Below are 23,709 nucleotides of genomic sequence, written 5' to 3'. Positions count from 1 at the left end.
GTGGCTTTTGTGACTGGATTCTTTCATTCAGCCTATGTTTTTGAAGTTCATCCTTTCGTAGCGTGTATTAATACTTCATTCCTTTTTATTGCTAAATGACATTCCATTATGTGGATATACCATGTAATGTTGTTTATATCTTGTTTATCTAATTGATGGACACTTTTTGGCTTTTATGAAAATGTTGCTGTGAGCATATGTGTAGGCTTTGTGTCCACATGTTTTCATTTCTTTTGAGTGTATATCTAGGAACTGAATTGTTTGCTCATGTGGCAACTCTGTGTTTAACATTTTGCAGCCCTGCTGTTTTCCGGAGTGGCTGCACTGTTTCACTTTCCCACCAGCTAATGTATGAGGAGTCCAATTTCTGTCCTCACCAGCGCTTGCATTGTCTGTCTGATTATAGCCATTCTAGTGGGTTTATAGCCATTCTAGTGTAGTCGTAGTCCACTGTGGTTGTGATTTGCATTCCCCTGATGGTTAATCACGTTGAACATCTTTTAATGTGCTTCTTTGCCGTTTGTATTTTTTCTTTGGGGAAATGTCTATTCGGATCCTTTGAGGCCTATGTAATTTTTGTCCTTGTTGTTCAAGAAGAAGAAAGTATGGGAGAACAATTGCATTTCACTTTCTTTTTTTGTGGAATAACTACAAATAATAACCAATGCATTCCACTTTTTTTCATTATACATTTCATGATACCTGCGGGCATCGCTTTGTGCACTTATTCAGGAAGCTCCTCAAATGACACCGTCTCAGAAGCCTTTCTTGATAATCCTGTCTAAAGAGGCGCTCATCCCCTGTGTCTCTTCCCAGTCTTACCATTGTTTTTCTACAATGTAGTTATCCCTCTCTGATATTATAATTAAGTTGCATTGGTTTGTCTCCCCCAGTGGAATGTAAGCTCTCTGAGGGTGGGGGCCCTGTTTTGTTCACTTGCTGTTCTAGTGGGGCTTCAGAAAATGCTGGCTGAAGTTTAGTGGTTACAGAGGGTAAGGAAGGTAGAAGAGGATAAAGGGGGTCAAATACATGGTGATGGAAGGAGATTTGACTTTGGATGGTGAACACACAATGCAATACATAGATGATGTATTATAGAATTGTACACTTGGAACCTATATGATTTTGTTAACCTATGTCCCCCCCAATAAATTTAATTAAAAAAAGAAAGTACTGGTTAAATGAATGACTGAATGAATGAATGAGTGAAAAAACTCTGCAGTCCACCACTTACTAGATACGGGAGCTTGGGCAGGTTATTTAACTTTTCTCAGGTTTAACATCATCTGCAAAATCACAGTCATAAGAGTTTGCGTCCTTGGGTATCTGTAGGATTAAATTGTGAATGTAAAGCACTTAACACTGCCAGGTACTCCAAAGGAAAAAAGCTCACTGTTTTAATCTTTCTCCTTGTGTTTAGCATGTTACGTACAATAGTGACTAGAGTTTGCAAGGAATTTGTGTGTTTACATTTTAAAAGATTCAAGTGAACAAGAATTCTTTCTTTTTTTTCCCCCTTTTCCCAGGGGATGCAGAGAGCAACTAATGTCACCTATCAAGCTCATCATGTCAGCAGAAACAAGAGAGGGCAGGTGGTGGGGACCAGAGGTGGCTTTCGTGGCTGCACAGTTTGGCTAACAGGTACAGTTAAAGAGAGAGAAACCAGTTTATTTCAAAAGCAGTGTCATAGACAGCCTTGAACTCGGAGTAAGCATATTTAAATATTGAGCATAGTTCTTGCATCTGGAGTGTCGTAACATGTAACTGACAAAGTTGCTTAATACCAACATATTTCCTTTTGGTGATTGCATTTGTTCTTTATAGAATTGCTGTTGAAATAAAAGGAAAAACCAGAATGTGTCTTAAAACTACCTTCTAGTTGGTCACTACGTTACGTCCTATAGAGTTTTACATGAAAATAAGACCTGGATTTTGCCTTCAAGAAGCTAGTAATGTAAACTACATGAAGAGAAAGAATGAGTGATAAAGATAATCCATTTCTATATTTCAACCTTTGCCTCTCATTAGTTCTCGTGTTGGTTTTCCCAGAGTCTCTCTTTGGGCTGAGTCATAGCAGGCTGGGGAGATGGTAAATTCATGCAGATTCTGAAGGTAGGTTTAAAAATGATGGATCGTTTCACTTCTAGGAATTATATTTAAAATTTAGATGCATCTCACCAAATTGCCTACTTAAATTTTATACCCATTTAATCTCCCACCAGTAGTGTGGGAAGAGGGTGCATTTCCAATGTCTTTGTCAACACTAGATACTACCAGTCCTTAAATTTTTTGCTGATTGTTAAAAACGACATTCCTATTTTTCATTTTAATATTAAAAATTTTCTTTTTGTTTGTTTTTGTATGAGAGAAGACAGCACTCTCACAATCTTCCATCCCCTCATTCTTAAGTCTAGATTGTTGTTAAATTGTTGCTTTTACATTGTAATACTTAACATTCTGTTCTCAAATCTTAAATGTCTATAATTGTTTTTATTTGAATTCTCTAAGTAAATTCACTACTCACCTCACCATCAGTTCTTTTATTATGGCATACTCACTCATGAGCTCTATCTTTGAGTCAAGTTTTGTGTGTGTTTTATTGTTAAGTAGTTTTGGTAAGCTGGTTTATTGTTGTGTTCTGAATTCCCCGAGTTTTTATTTTTGAGAATGTCTGTCTATTATGACTGCTTGTCTGGGTAAAACATATATTTGGTACATACTCTCTTTGTCTGGAATTCTTAAAACACTACTCCACTGTCTTCTGGTATTAAATGTTGCAAAGCAGTGTAGGACTAATCTGATTTTTTTTGTTTTTTTTCTTTTCTGAAGAGGAGCTTTACTTTTTCATCTGGATGCCTGAAGAATTATTTCTTTTCTTGTATTTTCTTTTAGAAGTTTGCCTTTCTCATTTAGGCCCTTTATCAATCTGTAGTTGATTTTTGTGTATTGTGTGAGGGACGGATCCATTTTCTTATTTTCCATATGGATAATCAGTTGTCCCAAGAGCATATGTTGATGAGGGTATCCTTTGTCTGTGATCTGCAGGGTCAGCTGTCATATATCAGGTTTCCCCTTACGCGTGGATTTGTTCCGGGGCTCTCTGATCTGTTCTACTGGTATCCTTGTCGATTCCTCTATTATTACGACACTATCTTAATTATTGTATTTCTATCAGTCTTGAAATTCAGTGCAGTAAGTCCTCTTACCTGATTCTTCATTAGAAATAAGACTTTTTCTCTCTCTTGTTTTTTTTGCCTCTTTGCATTATTGTATAAAGTTTTAAATCCATTTAACCAATTCCCCCCAAACCCTGTTAGGATTTAGTTTGGGATTACATTATATGTACAGGTCAATCTGGGGGAAAAATCGATCTGTAGAATACTGGATATTGGGTACTCCTTTTCTTGAACGTGGTCTAGTCCATTTATTTTACCACTAACAATGCTAATAAATACTGTTTATCAGATTTTTTTGGTGCTTTATGGTCCTGTATGTATTCAGTTTTCATAATTGTGTATTTGAAAAGAACGTGTATTTCCCTGATGTGTACAATATTCTATATATGTTCATTAGCTCAAGCTACTTAATTATGCTGCTAAATCTTCCATTTTTTTTTGATGATGTTGGAAATGGAAGTCAAGATTTCTTTCTTTTTCTTGCAATTCAGTAGCTTAACCAGGATCTGTCAAGGTATTGAGTGGTTTGTATGCCGTTTTCCTGGACCACAGTTTGCTTTTTCTCAGATTTTGAGATACATTTACTTGTTTTGTATTTTTACATTGGTTTGTATATTAGTATCCCAGGACTGCTGAGGCAAATGACTACAAACTGTGTGGCTTCAGACAACAGACATTTTTGTTCTCTCCTAGTTCTGGAGGCCAGGAGTCTGAAGCGAGGTGTTGGCAGGGTTGGTTCCTCTGTTGCACTCTGAGGGAGCGTTTGTTCATGCCTCACTCCTTGCATGTGGAGGTCGCTGGCAATCCCTGGAGCTCCTTGAGTAGTAGAGGTGTCACTTTATCTGTGTCTGTCCTCCCACCACCCTCTTCTCTCTGTGTCTTCATGTGGCTGCCTCATAAAGACAGCAGACATTGGATTTAGGGTCCACCCTCATCCTGTGTGACCTCATTTTAATTTAATTGCATCCACAAAGACTGTGTTTCCAAATAAGGTCACATTCTGAGGTTCCATGTAGACATGAATTCTGGGGTGGGGACACTAGTCAACCCAGTATGGTTGGTTTCTCTTCTTCAGGTATCCCCTATCTTAGTTTTGGCTTGTCTGTCTTGTATTACCTGTAGATTTTCTTTAACTGCTTTAAAGTTTTTGCATTTTTGTCCATGTTCACTGTAATCATTTCAATGAAAACGTCTGTGTCAGTAATTCAATGTCAGCAATGTCAATTCTGTTTCAAATCAAATATATACATACAAATATATGTACACATGTGTATAAATAGATACTTTTGGTGTAATTTAGGTTGTCTTTGTTGTATAACAAGTTGAGATTTTTAGGTTTCAGTTTTTTGTTTTTCTGATACTTGTGGCTCAATTGATAGTGAAAAACAACAACAAAAAACCCGAGAGCAACACACTGCTCCCCAGCCTCCATCTCTTTGTTCCAGTATTGTTGCTGTCGAACAAATTACCCAAAACCTACTGGTGTAAAACAGTTATTTTTTACTGTTAAAATGTTAAATGTTTAATGTTAAAATGGCATATTCATGGCATTTACTGTTAAAATGTTAAATGTTTACTGTTAAAATGGCATATTAAGCCATTTTAATATGCTTACCCTTTTGTGATAAGGAATTCAGAAGCGTTCAGCGGAGCAGTTTTCACTGAAGTCTTGCTTGGTTGAAGTCATGCTGGTGTGGGCTGCGGTCATCCGAGGCTCAGTTGGGCTGGGGTCTGCGTGACTCACTCAGTTGATGCTTGTCAGCTGGGAGTTCAGCTGGCGGGCTATTGGCTGGAGCACCTGCTTGAGATGTCAGGGGATTTAATCGCTGGCTTCTCCCAAAGTAAGGGTCCAAAGAGAAGCTGCATAGCTTTTTCTGATCCAGCCTTGGAAGTCACAGATTGTCATTTTCACTACATTCTTTTGACCATAAGTGAGTCCTAAGGCCAGCCCAGCAGGGAATTAGCAAAATCTCTTGATGTGACGGCAGCAATGTCACATTGTAGAAAAGCTTGCAGGAAGGGAAATGTCTGTTGTAGCCATCTGTGGAAAAGAGAATCTACTATACTCATATTAATGCCAGTTTTTAATGTGTAAAGCAGCTGACACTATATTGATCCTCAACCTCTATTCTCTTTTCTATTTTTTTTTTAGTTAGCCTTCTACCATAACTTCTGTAGAGCATAAGTACATTGTACATTAGACATCAATGTTTTTCCTCTTGCCTCATAACTACTTAGTTATGAATTCTGTAATTACACATTCACCCACGTGGCAAGTATTAGTGCTCTTGCCTTCTCGTTGTTTACTGAATCAACATCATTGATAGAGGAAAGCGAGTTGAAATGAGGATATTCTTTCAAGGTCAATTGCATCATAAATTGGATTCCCAGATACTTTGATCTATGAGAGGAAATGAGCCTGGGCTGTAGAGGTTACTTTCTAATATTTCATTTACTTTTGCCCTTTTATTTCCTTCTCTTGTCAGAAGTAATTTGGGCATATAACTTTGTTTTAAAATTGGCATGCGCTTTAGAATAGTGGTAACGAAGACAAAGTGAATAGCTACCCAGGCTTGTCTAATATTAAAACTGGTTAAGGCCTTTGAAGTTCATCAGTGATACCGAGGATGACTTTGGGCCTAGATAGGTGTAATTAAAAACATATTTATTATATTTAAACTATAGATGTTTTTCTAGCTTAGAGGTAAATGTTATAGAGAAATATTTTCACTATTATCATTCATAGCAGAGAGACTGCTATGAATAATGAATGTAATTAAGCCTTATTAAAATTCTTTATTACTAAGTAGTGATCTCTCTAACTTTACATATGGAATCTGCATGGACTCTTTAATTTTAGGCTTATCTGGAGCAGGGAAGACCACAGTGAGCATGGCTCTGGAGGAGTACTTGGTTTGCCATGGTATCCCATGCTATACTCTGGATGGTGACAACATTCGTCAAGGTCTCAATAAAAATCTTGGCTTTAGTCCTGAAGACAGAGAAGAGAATGTTCGACGCATTGCAGAAGTTGCTAAGCTGTTTGCAGATGCTGGCTTAGTATGCATCACAAGTTTTATATCACCTTATACTCAGGTATGCGGCTTTTGTGCTAATTGGTTTTCTTGAGAATATGGTATCAGGCAAAGCAAATAGTTTAAATGTTAACATGTGCTTTGAGGTTAAGTCCAAATGAAAATAATTAACCGATAGTATTTTTGTGCTGCGACTTCCTGAGTAAATTCATTTGGGATAAAACCTGCTGTGACCCTTCCCCCACAAAAGTGTAACCAAAGTTGTTAACCTTAAGGCAATGGCCAAATTATTTCAAGCTGACTTTACAATTCAATAAGTATATAGAAAATACTCAACAGTCTCAGACACCAGGGAAAATCTTGTTTCTTCACATGTGTCCTGCCATGGCTTCTTTGCTCAAAATTCTTGAGTCTTATCCCTCATCATACTCTTCCTCTTATTTCAGAGACCATAGCAACACAGATTCACTTTTTTGCATTTCTCTGAAAAAATCATATTGTTTCTCACCAAGAGATTTTTGTTTCCCCATCTGAAAGGCATTCTTTTCCTTCTTGCTGCCCCTCTACACAACATCCTTGACTCCTGTTCATGCTTTAAGACTCAGTTCAGTATCTCCTCCTTCTGAGCACCTTTCTTTCCCCCCTCAGGCTTTGTTGGTACCTGTCTTTGGTGTCCTTGTTATTGTACCTTAACATATTGTTTTATTATGTATACCTGTTCAATGGTTGGTGGTAATAGCAGCAGCAGCAGCAGCAGTAAAAATAATAGTGATAATAGCAGCTAACATTTATTGAATACTTCCTTTGTACTGGTAATTGTTTTAAAGTATTTTTATGTGAATTAACTCATTTAGTTCCCATCACCCAATGAGGAAGATGGAGATGAGGAAACAGGTGTTAATTACCCAAGGCCACACACCTAAGTGGTAGAGCAAGGATTTGTACCCAGTGTCCCTGGAATACTTGCCCTTGCCTACTGTGCTTTGCTCCTCCTTGAGGACTGAGACCATGTCTTATTTATCTTTGTAATCTTGATGCCAAACCCAGTTCCTGGAACACAATAGGTATTTAATGTTTGTTAAGTGATAGCATAGTCCCTTAGGGAACACAAATATCAAAGAACAGGCAAGTTAGTGTAGTGGTTAAAGGCAGGGGCTTTGGAGTCAGACACAGTGGCCTGAAATCTCAACTCTGCCAATTACTATTATGACCTTGGCCAGTTCACTGAACCTTCCTAAGCTCAGATAATGCCTGCCTCAGGTTGCTCTGAGCATTGGGTAAGTCATGCATTCAAACCTCACAACATAGTAGCCTGAAGTGTAAAAAGTGTTCAGTATGTGTAATAAATGATAGCGAGTTCTAGTACTGTGTCATAAACAAATTTGGATGGTGACTTAGACTTAACAAAATGAAATTTGAGCTGTAAGAGTTACAGGTAAGTATCAGGTTTGGTGTTAGTCCTACGGGTTCTCTTAGTTGAACCATGGCAGGAGTCCTAGAAGGTTCTGTGAGGAATAACTACTTTTTATTTTTCTTAAATGTTGGGATCTGTGTCAATACATCAGTTTAAAGTATATTGATAATGAAATGTATAAGCAGATGAGAAATGTTTAGAGTTCCTGAATCCTTGGATATAAACAAGTTTCTTAGATATAACAGTGATATTCTTACACATTCTGGGAATCTTTGCAACTGTTGGAAAAGGAGAAAGTCAGTAATACCTGATTTGGAGAGCTGTCAGCTGAGACTTGGTATTTGAAAGTATGTGCTGATCTGCTTTCTGGCCCCATTTCCATAATGTGGAGTAAATCTTTTGTTGATCTCATCTCTAAGAGTACTAAGAATGCGGTTCTTACTGAGCTTAGGGCAGATCAGAATCCATGATACTATTTGGATTGAATCATATAATGTAGGATATGTGTACTTTTCTGTGTCACCCCTGAACTTGAGCATCTTGGTTCTAAGATAAAACTGACTGTTGCTATCCTTAAGGAGTGGTAGGTTGTCTGGTAGGAACATCTAGATGTGAACAGTTATAATATCTTGAGGCATGTGATTAGGTAAATGTGTACAAAGATGTTATGGAAGATTCACAGAGGAGCTGCAGCTTGAAATGAGTCAAGAAAGATGAATCAGAGTATACCAGTTAGATCGCAGGGAGAAAGCATTTCGGACAAAGTATGTACAGAAGCGTGGAAATGTGAGGCCATTTGGTCTTTGGGGGACTGTAGGTAGTTTGGTAAAATTGCTGTGCAGGGGGGAGTGTGAGGAGAGATGAAGCCAGAGCGATTTGCAGAGGTCTGATGATGAACTCTGCCCTGCATAGGATTTCGCCCCACAGGTAGTTAACAGTTTGAGTTTGTACCAGGGTGTAGATGATATCATTGAGTTTGCACCTCAGTGAGATCACCCTTGAAGCCTGGAGTGAGAATGGCATGGAGATAGAGGACTGTAGGAATCTTTTGGAGTGGATTCGAGCAGCAGCAATGGGAATAGAAAAGACAGGACATATGGAAGGAGTGTTGAGCTGGTAGCAGCAGCAGGACGTGGGGCCTGGTTGGTTACTGGTTTTGGTGGGGTGGGGGCTGGGGACAATGAAGGATATTGCTTTCTGCATAAAGATGGAGTGATTGAGTTAGAAAATACAGGATGGGAAGGGAGAGGTTGAGTATTTCACTTAGGTGGGTTAGGTTGGAAGTGCTAATGGAGTATCCAAGTGGAGATGACCACCGGGTCGTTGGAATTGGTTCCGGAGCTCAGGAAAGTTGAATGGACATACAGATTTAGGAATCGTTCACTGTATTAGTTGAAGCCTAGATGGAGTATACAGAAGAGTGTATGGAATGAGAGGAGAGTCACTGATGGGAACTTGGAAACACCTTCGTTTAAAAGGATAGCTGGAATAGTAAGATCACAATTGACTCACTCTGCCAGACACTAAGGTTATAAAGCTAAGGAAATAATTTCAATATATCTGAATAATATCGATGGTAGAGGTATGTGGGGGTTACTCTGAGGACCCAGAAGAAGCAAAGGCCCTCATTCGGCCTGGGCCTGTGCGGAAGGCTTCCTGGAGGATGGTACCATGGAGCGAGTGTCTTGCCGTAGCTAGAAGAGTGGGGGCAGTTTTCTGGCAGGGAGATGGCAAAGGCACAAGCCCAAGCAGCCAGGTAGACCAACAAGTTTAATTATTAATAGAGCATCAGGTGCACGTTTGAGAATGGTGGGGCCAGGTATGGAAGGCCTTATGCCTCACCGTAAGAAGCTTGGGTTTTACCTGATGTGGTGGGCCATTTCTGAAGAGTTGAGTGACATGTCATATTAGCGTCCTCTGTCATCCTGGAGACATCGCAGAGGATGGCTTTGAGCAGATCAAAGCTAGAAGCCAGCAGGTTGACTTTTATAAGATTGTTACAGCTGTCCAGACAGGAGAAATGAGGTGGAACCCCACGAGTAGGGAAGAAGCAGGCATTGGGTTGGTATACTATTGAGGAGTAAAAGCTGAAGGATTTTGTGACAGAATGCATGTAGGGCCAAGTGCATGTGGGAACCAGATGACTGTTGGGATTCTGGGTGAACAGTTTTGCCATCGCTTGATTTGGGCAGTATGGGGAGAATGCAAGTTTGGGAGGAAGAGGATGGATTCAGTTTTGGACGCGTTAAGTTTGAGGACCTGTGGAGTATCTGGGTGGGTATATTTAGGAGGAAGTTGGAAATGTGTGTTTAATTTCAGGAGAGGAGACAGGGCTCAGACGTAAGGGTCGTGTATATAGTGTGGTTTACAGTGTGAAGGCAGTTGAGAAAAGGGCTCAAGGGCTGTGCAACGTGGGCAGTGGACAGCACCAGCGTTTAAGGGAGGGTGAAGTAGGAGGAGCCAGGGGACCACGTAGGAAGGATCAGGCAGTGACATTAGAGCAACACATAGGGTCGGTGGTGTGAACTGCAGCAGAAAGTCCTGCAACTTAGATTGAAAAGTACCCATGATTAAGGGAATTTTTGTATAATTTGTTAGTTCATTTGTTTTTAATGGATGAAAGTGACTTATACTTGTTTGTTGCCAGGGGCAAAAGCCAGTGGAAAGGGGAGAGGCTGAAGGTTTCAGGTGAGGTTGGGATCGTGGGTTGAGCAAGGTCCTTTAGAGGGAAGGGGATTTGGGATCTTTGAAGAGAGGAACAGCTGGAGGAGGGAAATAAAGATAATTGGGGACGTGGATACATGTATATGGCAGAGAAGACATTGAGAGCATTTGTGCCTGGGGTTTTTCTTTTTGAAATAGGAAGTATGGTCAATCAGGTAAGAGCGGAAATTGGCATGGTTTGTCAGAGGGACCGTAAGAAAGGTGGTGAATAGGAGTAGGATGGCGGAAGCTGCAGAAAATGTTGGCACTGTTTTGGCATATAGAGTATGACCATGGAGCTTGCACTTGACAGTGGCAAGATGAATGGTGCTCCAGGGAGAGCTTGATTTTAGTTAAGGCCAGAAAGCAGAAGAGGTTGACTTACAAAGGCAACTGTTCCAGAGGACAGGGTGGGGACAATTTAGACTGAGCCATGAAGGTGATTACCAGAGAGTTCCCCAACTCTGCAGAACTCTGCAGTTTGGGGAATGCTAGAGGTGAGAAGTGGCTGCGGGGGCTTGCATGTGGCAAGTGAATAAACTATCGAAGTTGCCTTCGTGCCCACTCAGGCTGAGGTTGAACGTTCTTAGTGAGAGGCCTGATGACACCTGCATTCGAGCTGGGTTCTGGTTTAGGTTCCTCAGAAAATTTAGGTGAAAGTCTTTATGGAGCATCCATTGTTGTCCCTTCTAAGAATAGTATCCCTTTTAAAATTGTTACGAAGAGTGGATGTGTCAATCTAATAATTTATTGGGTTTTTTGTTTATATTTTAAAGCTATACATTAAATTTTGTCTAGTGTATTTGCCACTATCTCAACGTAAAGGCACGTTTACTCATCCTTGATATTCATATACTCCTATTGTTTCTGTACCTGTCTTTTTTCTAAGGATCGCAACAATGCAAGACAGATTCATGAGGGTGCAAGTTTACCTTTTTTCGAAGTATTTGTTGATGCTCCTTTGCATGTTTGTGAACAGAGGGACGTCAAAGGACTCTATAAAAAAGCACGGGCTGGAGAAATTAAAGGTAAGGACTATTTTTTTCCTCCATTTCTCTTTGCTTAGATGTTTTATCTTACCGTATCTGAGCCTGATAATCTTTTCTGAGACTGGAGTAGTCAAATGACTTGGAGCTCCTTGAGAAGTGAAAGAGGGTCTCATCACCCTGGTGTAGCTCCAGGCCCAGCAGCGGTCCATGGCACTGTGTACACACAGTATCGCTGCTCAGATCGGAATCCTACTCGCAAGGCAGAATTTTGCGGGCTGCTGCAAAGCTGCTTGATATAATTAGATGCGCAGCAGTAGATAGGATTATCAGAGGCTTGCAGCTCTCTTTGCTCCACTGGTTATGTGGAATTTTCAAAGCCAATGGGGAAAATGCCTGAATTATAAGCATCTTGAGAGCAAGGACAGTGTCTTGTTCTCATTTATATCCTTGTGCTTGGAATGGTCCTTTATTCCAGTCTGTGTACAATTGTTGAATTAGATGAAATTAACATAGCACTGATGCCATCAAAATATATACACCTCGCTTTTTAGGTTTTGTGGTTTGCTCCCAGAGTTTCAACTATGATGAATATTTGGACATAGAAGGACCTGTCATGGCCTTTGATACCAATCATAGTATTTATCCTTTGACATTAGTCCTGTTCTATTAACAGAAACGGAGGACATTCCAGAGTTTAAAAAAAACATCAAAGATAGATTACTTAGTCCACATTGTTTAGGAACCACTGATTCATGGCAGTAACTTTGCTTTCCTATCAGTGAGTGGAATAGCGTGGGACAATCACAGGAGCTCCAGGAGCTCTGTGAATTATAGATTTTGGCATTCAGCTTCTGGCCCTGAAAAGGATGCTTTTGGCATCCATTGTTTCCAAAAGGAAAAGGTGGAATGGGAAGGAAAATGCTCGTTACTCTGGGCTCTTGTATTTGGACCTGGGAAGGCTTTAGCAGTTGGGCCAAGTTCCACCTGCTGTGGTGAAATCTGGATCCTTGGGCACGGCTGATATCCAGTCATGCCCCCATCGGTTTCACCCATTAAGCTGGCACTTTCTTGGCTCAGAAAGAATGGGCTGCCTGACCTGAATAATTTATGACAACGGGAGGCAAACCAGTGTAGCCTTTCGCCTCTATTATCACCCTCTCTCTGTTGATGGGTAGTTTTCACTTCAGTTTTTTGTGATAGAGAATTGGCAAAGAGAAGCAAAATGCTATTCCAAGATCTTGAAGTCTAAATCTTTTACTTATTTTAATTGTAGTTGGTTTTGTTGTTTTGGCAAAGCTGGATCCGTGACGGAGGTGGATTTGTCGGCCTGGCTTGTGTGAGCTACTTGTGAGCGGGCACAATACCTTGAACATTTTTTTTTTTATTTTAAGGAGGGTACAGCTCACAGTGGCCCTTGTGGAGATCGAACCGGCAACCTTGGTGTTATCAGCACCATGCTCTAACCAGCTGAGCTAACCGGCCACCCGAACATTTTTGTATTGTTAGAATTTAGCACAGTGCATGGCCCAAAGTGTAAGACTTGGCACATCCAGGGTAAATGCTTGTTAGATGGGTTGGAAGGGGGAGTGGAAATTGAATCCTCAACACACATTTAGTGGTACGTTCTGTTTGCAAGGTACAGGTTAGGTGCTGGGGATGCAAAGATGAATAGGTCTGCATCCAAAACACCTTGACTCATTTACAGTTTGCATTCTGTATTTGAGAGTTGTTTGTATTAGTTTTCCATGTGTTACTTATTTAATTTCCTGAATGTGTCTAAATTCCTCTGAGGCGGCATTGATTAAATATTCCTTAGGTTAAAATATTTGTGTGTGCGTATGTATGTGCACACATTTATTTTGGGTTTGCCATGGTGGGAGAGTTCCTGACTGTAGAGTTGTTTGTCTTTAAAAATTATTTACCTGTCAGATGGCACTTAAAAAGTTCTCTATCAATACTGTTTCTGAGCTGTGATGGTAATTATTCCAGCACAAATGAGATTGCATGCAGTCAGCAGACCTCAGGCTTTTATAGGCCTTCAGATGGCATTGACTAAACTAGAAAAGTATCCCTGTGTCAGCCATTCTAATCCCGAGATTATTCATGACTGCTGCTCATGTAGTTATTTACTTAAATATTAATGTTTTTCTTACAGCGTTTGTGAGTTTTAATCCCTTATGAGATAAATAAGTTAGGAAGAGAATTCCTTGACTTTTAAAATGATAAGGCAAGTCTTCTAACACAGGGATTGTCAAATTTTGCTGCACATTAACATTACCTGGAAAACTTAAAAATCTGGCGCCAAGGCTATATCCCCAAACCAGTGAAATGAGAATGTTGTGGGTGTGGGACCCGGTGATTCAGTGTGTAGCTACGTTTGAGAATCAGAGCTTAAGAACTAGTGATTTAACCAGAATTATTTTCCCCCAGCTATTTGGTTGTGACTCACCACTAAATGCTGTTGGGAATATTGGTAATACAGAAATTTTCTTTTGGGTTCAGGACTTCATGTGATACTTAGAAATATGAAGTAGAAAAAAATGAATAAATAAGAGGGCTGTAGAATTGTAGTGTGTATTTTAGAACTCTTTTGAGGACTGTACCTCTTAATAGCAATGATCTTAAATTCATACTTACCATCCCAACCCAAGGGTGACCTAAGCATTCCAAGGCAGACAGACCTGGAATGACTTATGCATGGGATCCTGTCAGGAGTATAAGACAGGAATAGCACGTCTCAGCTCGCCTAGCTCATTCTGGGGAAACATGTCTTCTTTCGTTCTTGGCAGTTACATGGCAGCACATATACAATAGGGAAAATCTAAGTATTTAGTGGTTAATATCTACATTGGTTATATTTGATTGCTCATAGATGTTAATTTGTCTTGCTTGAACATTCACTCTGGTGGCAGGAAAAGCCTGCCGAGCCTCATTGCAGCCCTATATAATCCTTGTGACTATAATGGACAGACAGACTTGGTGTCAGTGTTTGCATCGAGGGGCATAGGTACTATATCTATATTCCTGTGGGGAAATGAGATGCTCTGGAACACGTGGTGTCAGTTCCTATGTCTTCACAGGCAGTGCAGGCATTTAAAAGGAAAAAAACACAGAGGTGACAGAAGTATAGATGATCCTCATTAATTGGGGATACCATATTTGCAAATTGGCTAAATAAATTTTATTTGTAACGCCCACGTGAATACTTATGGTGCTTTGGCAGTCATTTTTGGACATGTGCAGAATGGCGAAAATTTTAGTAACCCAGAGCACATGCTCCTAATTGAGGTCGAACAAGGTGACTTGACACTTGACCTTTGTGTTTCACCTGTCATATTGTAAAAAAGTGTCTTTTTGGGGGGCTTATTTGATTCCATGGTTTTTGCCTCTTTTTTTTGCTGTTTGTTGATGATTTTGCTCTTTAAAATGGCCCCCAGGCATAGTGCTGAACGGTGGCCCAGTGTTCCCAGTACAGGAAGGCAGATGTGTGCATTATGGAGAAACATGCGTGTTAAATACGCTTCATTCCTTCAGGCATGAGTTCAGTGTTAATGAATGAGCAATGTTTATTACATACTGTGCTTTAGACAGAAACGCATGCAAAACAGTTATATATTAGTCAGTTCACAAATGTTTTATTGCCAGAGGCTCACTGGAACCTAACTCCATATTTCCCCTTGAGCAGTGTGGCTCAGTACTCACTAATTTGGTGTTTGCAACAACTTTATGGAACACAACTACTGCAAATAATGAGAATCGCCTATGTTTAAAGAAGAAACAAGTTTAGTTAGAAGTCTTCTCCCAAGAAAGAAGTTTCACTACTCTAAGCCTATACCTTAGAGGGAGCAGCATAAATATTAACTTCAACATAGCAGAAACTTGCACTGAAGAAAAAAGTCTAATTTATTTTTAATTTCATTCTCCTTTACTGCATGGTACCTCCTATAGGTTTCACCGGGATTGATTCTGAATATGAAAAACCAGAGGCCCCTGAATTGGTGCTGAAAACAGACTCCTGTGATGTAAATGATTGTGTGCAGCAGGTTGTTGAACTTCTACAGGAACGGGTAAGAGAAGATCAAAGAGGGAGTTACAGACTTTTTCTTTTAGTACTTTAGAGATGTGGCTCTGTGATCCTCTTGTTTGCATTGTTTCTGATGAGAAGTCTGATGCAGTTCTTTTCTTTGTTCCTTTCTTTGTCATGTTTCTTGTTTGTTTCTTTTTAGGCCCGAATTCAAGATTTCTCTTAATCTTTGTTTTTTAGCAGTTTTAGTATGTTGTGTCTGGTTCTTTCAGTATGTTTGGGTCTTTTTTCTTCCAGTTTAGTGTTCTCTGACCTTCTTGGGTTAGTGGTTTGTTCTTTTACTTATTAGTTTGTGAAAACTCTTGGTCATTATCTTTTAAAATATTTCTTTTGCCCCATTCTCTCTTCTTCTGGGACTCATTACACATATGTTAGACAGTATAATATTGTGCCACAGTTTTTAGATGCTCTGTTCTTTGACTTTTTTTGTCTTAATTTTTCAGCTTTGATTAATTTGTATTCACTTATTTTCAAATTGACTGATTCTAACACACTCTCCAGGAGCGATCTACTTCATCTGTTTTCAACATATTGATGTGCTATAGAAAGAATTCTTAACTCTGATAATCATTAAAAGTAATTCTGTCATTATTTGGTGCATTCTCTCTCTCTCTGTCTCTTTCTTAAGTATAGTGTACATATCTGTGTTGAAATTCTCTTATCTGTTCATGCATGTTATCCATTTTTCCACTAGATTCTTTAACATAGTAATTACAGTTATTTAAAAATCCTACCTGGTGGTTCCAACCTCTGAGTCATTTCTGGCTCTGGTTTTGTTGATTGCTCTATCTCTTAACAGTGGGTGGTTTTTCTGCTCTTTTTTGGTGTATTACAATTTTTTATTGAATGTTGGAGGAACAGTAGAGATTGGGGTAAATGGTATTTATGCCCTAGGTATTTATGGTTTTTTCCCATTTATGCTCAGCTGGATTTGGACTTCCTTATTCTATAGTAACTCTTAATGAATACCAGTTTCAAATTTACTCAATGGTGGGCTGTCCCACACTGTGCTTAGTGTGGGGCCAGGCCTGCTGGAGGGTGTTGCTGTGTTTCTGCTCCAGCCTCAGCATTCAGCATTCCCTGCATGCTTCTGCCACAGAGAGAAAGGGTCTCTGTCCACGCGCTTGCTCCTCTCTCCTCAGTAAACCGCTTTGTGTATTACTCGGTGCGAGGCTTGTGATAGGGGGAGCAGTGGTGGTTCTTGGTTTGCTGGTCCTTCAGTCTTAGGCAGCACTTATGCTGCTGGATCTTTGAGTCAGTCATTCTCAATGTCCCTTCTCCTGCCTCCATGGTTGCCAACCTGTGCTTTGAACCTCGGAGGCCTTGGAGGTATGTTTTCAGCTGCTCATGTGCATTAGCAGATCCATGGTTTGTATCAGTTCAGGATCCTGCGTCCAGAGAGTTTCCTCCACCTCTCTCCCTTTAGCAGACCATATTTGCAGTGAACTTTTGGAGACTTTCCTGTCCTTCCCTATCAGCTTAAGGCTTGTGTTCTGTGAGCCAAGGATCCAGAGAGTGGGCAGACTTTGGTGCCTGTGTACCTCCCAGGAGAGCTCGCTTTCGAGTCTCCTCACCTGCTCCCGATCTGAACACCTGTCCCGGGCCTGACTGAGTGAGTGCAGAACCCTTTGTGTCTAGGCTCCTATTATATGACTTGTCACACTCGTCCTCACTCAACCTTTCAGAGTTTTAAAAACATTTTAGCTGTTTTTTCTTTTCTGCCTTTATTGCAGCCTCCTCTTCCTTCCATGCACTACGAAAGGGAACAACAGTCATGTGTCTTGTCTTTCCTTGGTGGGATTTGTCACTTTTTAGAAGCAGTTCATGTCACTGCTTTAGGACATCAGCTCTGTGATGGGCTCAAGAAAGTTTATGACTTATAGATTAGCTGGACTCACCTCTTGTTATGTGATGTTCTAGTGCAGAATCTTCTGTTTTATTTTCAGCAGATTGTCTTTTTATTCTACTTTTTTTTGGTTGGGGTTGTTTATAGTTTTCAAAATTGATTTGTATGAAATCCATATATATTAGTTCTATGTCATTTTCATTCAAACTATGTTTCCAGTATTTTCCTTTTTATTTTGATAGTATTTTTGTTTGCATTTTTTGTACATTGACCCTATCTTAGTTTACGTGAAATTTCTCATATCAATGTTAGAAAGTTGTACATACTTTCATTTTCTGTTAGTTCTGTTAGTTTAGATGATCTATTTTTTATGTCTAACTAGTGATTCATAAGTCTTTTTTAACAAAACCTTGGAAAAATAGTCTTTAAGAGGGTCATGAATCTCTGAAGCCATTTTATGGACTACAGATAATACCAGATAGTTCAGAGACTTATAAGGGCTTATTAAACTTAATGTGTCATGGGTACCACAGTTCTCTCCTTCCTTTTTTTCTTTCCTTCAATTTCTAATCATTTCTTTGGGGCCTACTTACAATAGCATTCTATAGAGTTTTCTTTTTCTTCTTTTTTGGTTGGAGGCAGATGATTTTTTAAAAAAATTTATTTTGAGACCATTTTGCAACTCTTCGATAAGTCTAGAAATAGTACAGCGCATTCTCATATACCCGTCACCCAGCTTCCTTTATATTACCATCTTACATGACCATAGGACATTTCTGAAGATTAAGAAACTAACCTTGGGTATGATACTATGAACTAAAGCACGAATTTATTTGATTTCACAAACTTTTTCACTGATGTGCTTTCCTGTTCCAGGACTCAATCCAGGATCCCACAATATAGAGCTACATTGGTTTTTAACGATGATTCTATAAAACGAAAATACAGACTCGTGGTGTCTATAATGCATACGACACTGCATCTTGGTTTGCTCCCCCCCTCCCCCATATGGTTAAAAATTGAGGGTAAACTTCCACTGTACAAGTTTAGGCTCATACAACCCAATGTTCCCTTTAACTGGTCACCCAACTTCCAGTTCTGTGTGCCCTTTATTCCATCTTGTATTGTTTGCAGAATTATCTTTCTAAAGTGTAGTCTAATTTTTTTTTTAACTTTAAAAACATTTATTGATTTTCCCATTGTTTATAGAATTAGGGTCATTGGTGTTCAGGGTTCTCCATAGAATGGTTCCAAGTTGCATATTTTAGTATTATCCTTATTTTATGTATTCCACCATGGGATTGCCCTTCCTTCTTCCTTCCTTCCTCCTTCCTTCCTTCCTTCCTTCCTTCCTTCCTTCCTTCCTTCCTTCCTTCCTTCCTTCCTTCCTTCCTTCCTTCCTTCCTTCCCCTTTCTCCCCTCCTCTCTCCTGGTGCCATTGCTTGCCTTAGTGTCTATTCTTTAGTCTTAATTAGTGCCTTGTTCCTAATTAATGATTATACTAATTGCCCTTCCTTTTATATAGGTATTAGTCTATATTATGCCTGCTAGATAATCTAATGATTGGATAATTTCATTCAAGGTTTGAAAAGAGAGATAAGAAACTATTAGGTTGGTGCAAAAGTAATTGCAGTTTTTGCAACAATTTTTAACCTTTTAAACTGCAATTACTTTTGCACCAATCTAATAACATTTAGTGATTACTTACTATAATGGACATATATGTAGGGCTTCTTGTCTTTTAAAATATTGGTTATGATTGTTAGAATGTGGGGGAAAGTGGCCCTTCTCCTAATTTAGTTTGTATGGCAGGTCCTTGAGTAACACCATTTCGTTCAACATTGCTTTGTTATAACACGAATGCGATGCCGTAGGAACTGAACCCTGTGTACATCAATTAGCTGAGGATACAATTGGTTTCACTGTCCGAGAAAAATATGTTTTTAGTGTGCTGTATGATGGGTATTTTAGGATGATGGGTATTTTGGTTAGCATAATATCCTGTATCATCTCTGGAGTGTCTTATTTCTCTTCCGATCTGGCATATGTAATATAATGGGGTAGGTAATTGTGGTCATTTATATAAAGACGGAATTTCTCATTATTTTTGTCAGATCATCTTTATTTTCTTAATGTGCTTCAGGTAACACATATTTATTCAAGAAAACGGGAGACACTGAAAAAATACTGAGGATTTTCAGATTAAGAGATTTTTTCCTAGCCCTCGAATGGTCACTAGATGGCCTGCTGGTATTACATTTTAACTTGGCGTGTTATGACATGAGGAAGGAGGCTTCTTGCTGCTGGTTTTAATCTAAAGTGATATTTTAAATACTGTTTTTAAATCTACCAGGAACTCTAGATTTATTAGTGCTATAAATTATTTAAAGGTTTGTCTTTTTACGAAATGGTGGTTTAGTGCTCTAAATGGATTTTATACTGCACATAAAAACCAGACTTTGCAGCTCAGTTTTAAAGTGTTGCCAGAATGTCGTTTGGTGTTCATGCTTTGGATGCATGTAGTTTAGATAATAGAAATTTAATAGTTATATAAAAATATGAATGAGCTCTAATGTTCAGATCTGTTGAGCAGATTTGGCTCAAGAAAAAAGGGCAGAAAATACTTTTAAGAAAAACTTAAAATATGGAATCACTATGTTTATTAACATGTTCAGAGTTCTTTAGGAAGAGTAAAAAGAGAAGGCAAGAGCTACTACGAGTATGTATTTTTAGGTAGTGAACATTGTTCTGTCTGCAGGGTTGCAGATGAAAACAAACAATTGTCTCTTTGAACAAAGGTATGGATACAGCATATGTTAGATCTAGATTGCATGTAGTCAGTCAAGCAAAACAAAGTTTTGAGTACCCATGTGATATTTTAAAATTAATATTTAAACAGTCATAGTATCTCAATATTTCTAGACCTACTTCATTAATTGTTTCCTGACACCCCCGTCAGGAAGGACTCTTAGGGGCACCCCAAAAACCCCTCTACCCTGAAATGCTGGGTGACTGTGGAGCCCTTAAGATTAGGTGAGGGATTTAGGTATGTAAACACTTGCTCTTGGCTTGGCTTGTCATCTGTTTTTGTTTTAAAGTGAATTCCTGAAATAAAGGGTTTTATATGTACAATTTGAAGAACACATTGTTTTCTAATAGCTGACTCTGTCTCTGGAAATCCTGATGAATCCCAAATAAAATGGATAGCTCACGTGGCAGGGACTTCATCCTTTTGGCCAGATACCTTGTCTCACTTTGAGATTGTTTTGCTCCTTTTAGATATTTAGTAGTGGTTTTGAAAACTGAAAAGATTTGTCACTAGAATGTGATAGAAACATTTAAATAATTCTTTTTGTATTCTTGATAGAGTTCTCTTCTCTCTGCTCTGGAATCTATGTAGAACTGGCTTCCTCTGAGCAAATATTCCATGTTCCTGTTGGTTTATGCTGTTATGCACTCACTTTATCTTTTTGAACAAGAGAAACAATAGAAACTTGAACTTTTATTTTGGCATTGGTTAGGCATCAGAAGAATTTTGTATTTAAGTTGTGAGGCTACAATTCATTTTAAAATATTGCTGGATATGAATTTTGAAAGGGGAAGAATTTTGTGACATGCTTGTAATGAAAAAGTTATTTTGACTCAAAAATAGGAAAAAAATCCCCTTCTTAAAAAGAAAGTGATTATAGCATCTATGTTCATACATGTAAGTCAGCACGTTACTAAAAATGCATTCATGCTAAAGCTATGGCTTTATTAGTGCACAAAACAGTCAAAAAATAATTTGGTTGGGCTTGTAGTATAGATACTACTCTTTCATTTTTAAAACCGTTTCACTGCATTAGTTAATTTCAAGTTTGTTCTCCAAAATGTCTCAGAAAGCCACAGAAAATAATTACAGCATTTATATTTTAAGTAAATATAGTTAAGGTGCTACATTTTATTAAAATGCATGATTAAGCTTATAGACCGGAAGCTGGGGCCTTAGTTTTCTTTCCCAACTGGCAAGATGGCGGTGAAAAAGCTGGGAAGCCGGACACTAAGGAGAGGAAACCTGAAGCCAAGAAGGCTGATGCTGGTGGCAAGGTTAAGAAGGCTAACATTAAGGCCAAAATGCCTAAGAAGGGGAAGCAGCACTGTAGCCGAAACCCTGTCCTGGTCAGAGGAATCGGCAGGTATTCCCGATCAGCTATGTATTCCCGAAAGGCCATGTACAAGAGGAAGTACTCAGCAGCTAAATCCAGGATTGAAAAGAAAAAGAAGGAGAAGGGTCTTGCTACTGTCACAAAAACCTGTTGGTGGCGACAAGAATGGTGGCACCTGAGTGGTTAAAATTCGCAAAATGCCTAGATACTATCCTACTGAAGATGTGCCTCGAAAGCTGCTGAGCCGCGGCAAGAAGCCCTTCAGTCAGCACGTGAGAAAACTGCGGGCCACTATCACTCCTGGGACCATTCTGATCATCCTCACTGGGCACTATAGAGGCAAGAGGGTGGTTTTCCTGAAGCAGCTGAGCAGTGGCTTGCTACTTGTGATGGAACTCTGTCCCTTAATCGAGTTCCTCTGCGTAGAACACACCAGAAATTTGTCATCGCCACCTCCACCAAAATTGATATCAGTGGTGTGAAAATCCCCAAACATCTCACTGATGCTTACTTCAAGAAGAAGAAGCTGCTTAAGCCCAGACACCGGGAGGGGGAGATCTTCAACATGGAGAAAGAGAAATACAAGATTACAGAGCAGCACAAAATTGATCAGAAAGCCGTGGACATGCAAATTCTGCCAAAAATCAAAGCTGTTCCTCAGCTCCAGGGCTACCTCCGCTCTGTGTTTGCTCTCACACATGGGGTTTATCCTCACAAACTGGTGTTCTAAATTAATTACGAAGAACCTAATTAAATGCCTGAACTGGTAAAAAAAAATGCATGATTAAAGTATAAGACTTTCCTATTGTTATTTATTCTTGAAAAGCACAAAAATATGGAAGAATGTACATCTGCTTTCCCAAACTTCCTTTCTGGAACACTGAGCTTCTGGGGTAAAGTCGAATGCTGCAGTCAGCAGCAGGGAAATATCTTTCAACTATAGACGAATGTCACAGCGAAAAGGTTAAACAAATTAATTCTCTTGGAGACACTTAGATTTGCTTACAAATTATTTGTGCATTTGTTTTTTTTTAACCTTGGGGTATGGTTGGAAGGAAACTCTACACGTGATACTACATACAAACATTTGTTAGCTCTCAGTTCTTACTTTGGACATCTCTTCAGGGAGTCAGTTTCCTATACCCGTGTACCCTCCCCGTGTTGGGTTGCTGTGGAGAGGGGTGATTCCAGGGTGAGCTAAGGGGCGCAGACCTGCGTGTTCCTGGGGCACATCACAGTGGCACTGTTTGCTGCTGCTTGTAATCAGCATCTGTGAACTGAATCTAGTGATGCTGGTTCAGGAAACCAGCTAAAAATGCCCTGTTGCATCCAACAGACTGCCAAATTAGAGTGTTGGAAGTTCTCCTCTGACTCTCCAAGATTGTGGACAATTATCAGCGGTAAATGTGGGCGAGGGGAGAGTCGTCAATCCGCAGCAAACGTACAATAATACAGGTTTCAGAGATGGCAAAGAAAGCTTATGTAGAGTTGTCCTATCATTGAACTTGAGAATGAAATTCTTCTCTTTCCTGGAGTCCCTTTGTCATTAGTTCCCAGACTGTGGATTCTCGTTTCGAAGTTCTAATGAGTCCAGAATAGTGGAGGTTTTCATTTTATTAACAATGATGGGGTTTGAAACGGTTGGTTGAAAATTGTTCACTTATCCTTCATAGAAATGTTTAGGCCTAACTGAAATGTTAAGTACCTTTATTTTTTAGCAAGAACTTTATCAACAGAGAAAAATCACATGCTGACCGGAAATCCTAGGAATTATAAATGTTTAATGAAATCATGCCAATAAACTAAGAACAGCTTGTGTGACAAAATGTTTCGTAACTGAGTTTTCATGGAAGAAACAATAAAGGTGTTTTTCTTTTCTTTTTTTTTGTTTTTTTTGTTTTTTTGTTTTTGGAGGAGAATAGTTTTGGGACCTTAGTCCCAACACTTATTAGTCAACTGTACAACTTTGGAAAATAACTTTCTGTGCCTTCAATTCTTCTTATCTGTGAAATGGGAAACAATAATAGTACCTGCCTCAGAATTGTACCGATGATTCAATTACTGTGTGTAGAGTGCTTAGAATAGTTCCTGACATAATAGCAAACACACTCTAATTACGATTTATTGAGTATTTATTGTGTGTTAGCTGCATTGGAAGACAGGATGGCAGGGATTTGGGACAAGTTAATAGCTTCTTCTGAGCCTCAACATCCTCATCTGTAGGAGGAGGATAGCAATAGTTTCTTTCACCTTCCTAGGTAAAATTGCACGAAGATTAAATGAATTCTTATGAAGCCCTTAGTGTGATGCTGCTATG

The 23,709-nt window shown here is 39.3% G+C and overlaps 1 protein-coding gene and 1 pseudogene across 2 annotated transcripts in view; both read left to right on the top strand.

The window, feature by feature from the left end:
* The window catches only part of PAPSS1 (3'-phosphoadenosine 5'-phosphosulfate synthase 1), a 95,075-nt gene that overhangs the window by 9,210 nt on the left and 62,156 nt on the right, over nucleotides 1-23,709 (top strand). Inside the window, exons 2-5 of the mRNA XM_081054070.1 lie at nucleotides 1,527-1,641; nucleotides 6,037-6,272; nucleotides 11,218-11,356; nucleotides 15,266-15,384. Coding sequence (XP_080910196.1) covers nucleotides 1,527-1,641; nucleotides 6,037-6,272; nucleotides 11,218-11,356; nucleotides 15,266-15,384 — 609 coding nt within the window. The remainder of the gene's footprint in view (nucleotides 1-1,526; nucleotides 1,642-6,036; nucleotides 6,273-11,217; nucleotides 11,357-15,265; nucleotides 15,385-23,709) is intronic.
* On the top strand, nucleotides 21,590-22,122 carry LOC308500029 (large ribosomal subunit protein eL6-like; annotated as a pseudogene). Its single transcript has one exon. The product of its transcript is annotated as a large ribosomal subunit protein eL6-like (transcript).

Source organism: Rhinolophus hipposideros (genome assembly GCF_964194185.1).
Source record: "Rhinolophus hipposideros genome assembly, chromosome: 1".
Classification (NCBI taxonomy): Eukaryota; Metazoa; Chordata; class Mammalia; order Chiroptera; family Rhinolophidae; genus Rhinolophus; species Rhinolophus hipposideros.
Note: the sequence above shows the minus strand (reverse complement) of the source record. Positions and strands in the feature narration are given on the sequence as shown.